At 62.4% G+C, this 2,149-nt stretch overlaps 1 protein-coding gene across 1 annotated transcript in view; it reads right to left on the bottom strand.

The window, feature by feature from the left end:
• Window positions 1-291: 291 nt before the first annotated feature.
• LETMD1 (LETM1 domain containing 1) overlaps window positions 292-2,149 on the bottom strand; it is a gene marked incomplete at its 5' end in the record, with an annotated part of 5,081 nt that continues 3,223 nt past the window's right edge. The window contains 3 exons of the mRNA XM_010282411.1: window positions 292-362; window positions 875-971; window positions 1,305-1,457. Of these exons, the coding sequence (XP_010280713.1) occupies window positions 292-362; window positions 875-971; window positions 1,305-1,457 (321 nt within the window). The remainder of the gene's footprint in view (window positions 363-874; window positions 972-1,304; window positions 1,458-2,149) is intronic.

Genomic DNA, 2,149 nt, shown 5'->3' with positions numbered 1-2,149 from the left:
CCCTCGGCCGCCGGCAGAGGGAAGGCAGGGATGGGGCTCGGCCCCGTGGCATCACCAGCCCGCTCTGACAGCACGAAGGGGAAGAGAAGAGCCGGCGCCGGCACAAACCTCCGGCGTGGGAGGGAAGGAGTCACGTCTTCGCCCCCACGGCGGCACCGGGGCCCCTCGCGCTGACTCCGGGCCGAGGTCTCACATCACCGAAAGGCGTTTTCTTTTTGCGGCGCCAGGTTGGGAACCGCCAGGTCGGCGCGCGACGCCAGGGGTGAGGGTGCGCAGCCGGCGGCTCGGCCATCACTCCTTGGCCCTGACGTAGTTGAGGGACAGCAGGACCATGCTGTTCGCCAGGAGGGAAGCTTCGGAAGCTGAGGAAAATACGAGAGCGGGGTCAGAGCCGCACTGCCACGGCCCAACCGCTCCAAACCTCCTCATCCCGAGCCGCCAGTGCGGCACCGGAGGCTGCAGGGCTCCCCCTTGCCCCGGCCCCTCTCTCCAGGGGCTTTTTGCTCTGCGCTGGGTCCCCCGTTTCCCTCCCGCGCCTGTTTCACTTCCCCCGGCGCTGCTGCGGGGCTCGGATCTGCCACCGTGAGGTCTCTGCGGGACAGGGACACCCGGGCACAGGTATTTGTGGCTTTTCCGCACGGACACATCCCTGGAGAGAGCCAGCGCGCTCCACTACATCCTCCTCTCAGCGAGGAGGCCCCAGGAGATCAGCAGGACAGCCCAGAGCCCCCCCCAGAGCCCTTTAATCCCTATTAAAGCCACCATTCACCCCAAATTTCCCCAGAACCAACACTCCCATTGCCCACAGAAACTCGAGAAGCTCCCAGGTCCCCCCTGCCCCACCAGGCAGGAGCTGCCCCTCGGCCGCTGTTACCTTGCAGCTTGCAGGAGAGCCCCAGCCACTGCTCCAGCCACGCTCTGCACTCAGACATGCCGAGATGAGTGGAGTTCAGGCCACGGAGGTAACATGCCTACGGAACAGGGGAGAGGAAAAAAAATAAGGACACGTTCAGGGATGGGCACTCCGAGTCACACGAAACGCCGGGCATCGCGCCGTGATCCTTCCTTGGCGTGAAGCGGGGCTGAGCAACGCTGAACCGTGCCCTGTGGTGCCCCGGCGTGGCCCGAGCATGGCAACCGGGCTCAGAAAACACCTTCCCAGAGCAGAGGGGCTGCAATCCGCCTCATGGTGGGTCTGGAGGAGCGTGCCCTACCCCGACGCAGCTCTGCTAACGACGGGGAGGGCTGGGATGAGACAACCCCGGGTAAAGCAGCCGACGCGGGGCTGGAGGAAGCGTCCTCACCGCTTTCAGCTCCTCCTCGGACAGCTGGCCCAAGCCCAGGCGCAGCATGGCACGGTCCAGGTGCCGGATCTCCAAGATGTGGCTCCGCAGGCGATGCCTCAGGAAAAAGGTCGGCAAGTGAGGGGTCAGGAACAGGACCTGGCTGAGGGCTTTCTGAGAGGGAAAACAAGGGCAAGGTCACCGGTGAGGGCATCCGCCCCCTCCAAAAATGAGTGTCCGACACAGTCAGGCGCATCTTAAATCAAAGCCTCTCCCATTCCAGACGTGCCCCATATTTTGTTCCCCTTTAATTATCTGGCTAATTGTCCTGCCCACACTGAAACCCCGAGCAGCGCCCGGCAGTTCTCGTTACGCCCAGCTTGGCTGCCTGGCCCAGCGCGTGGAGTGGGTGTCGAGACGTGAGTTCTGTCCCGGGCTGGACACGGGTGTCCGGGGTGAGTTCAGGTGTGTGGGACGGCTCAAATGTGGCCGATGGTCCCACCAAGCCAGGGACCCACAGCAAGGATGGACAAACAGTCTCGTTTTGGGGCTGTTTTCATAGAATCACAGAACAGTTTGGGTTGGGAGGGATCTTTAAAGATCATCTAGTCCAACCCCCTCCCCCAGTGAGCAGGGACATCTTTCAACTCGACCAGGGTGCTCTGAGACCCGTCCAGCCTGACCTGGGATGTCCCCCGGGATGGGGCATCTCCCACCTCTCTGGGCAACCTGGGACAGGGTTTCACCACCTTCATTGTAAACCATTTCCTTCTTAGATCCAGTCCAAATCTCCCCTCTTTTAGTTTAAAGCCATCACCCCTTGTCCTGTCGCTACAGGCCCTGCTAAAAACCCCGTCCCCATCTCT

This window comes from Phaethon lepturus, unplaced genomic scaffold, assembly GCF_000687285.1.
Source record: "Phaethon lepturus isolate BGI_N335 unplaced genomic scaffold, ASM68728v1 scaffold19042, whole genome shotgun sequence".
In the NCBI taxonomy this organism is placed as follows: Eukaryota; Metazoa; Chordata; class Aves; order Phaethontiformes; family Phaethontidae; genus Phaethon; species Phaethon lepturus.
Note: the sequence above shows the minus strand (reverse complement) of the source record. Positions and strands in the feature narration are given on the sequence as shown.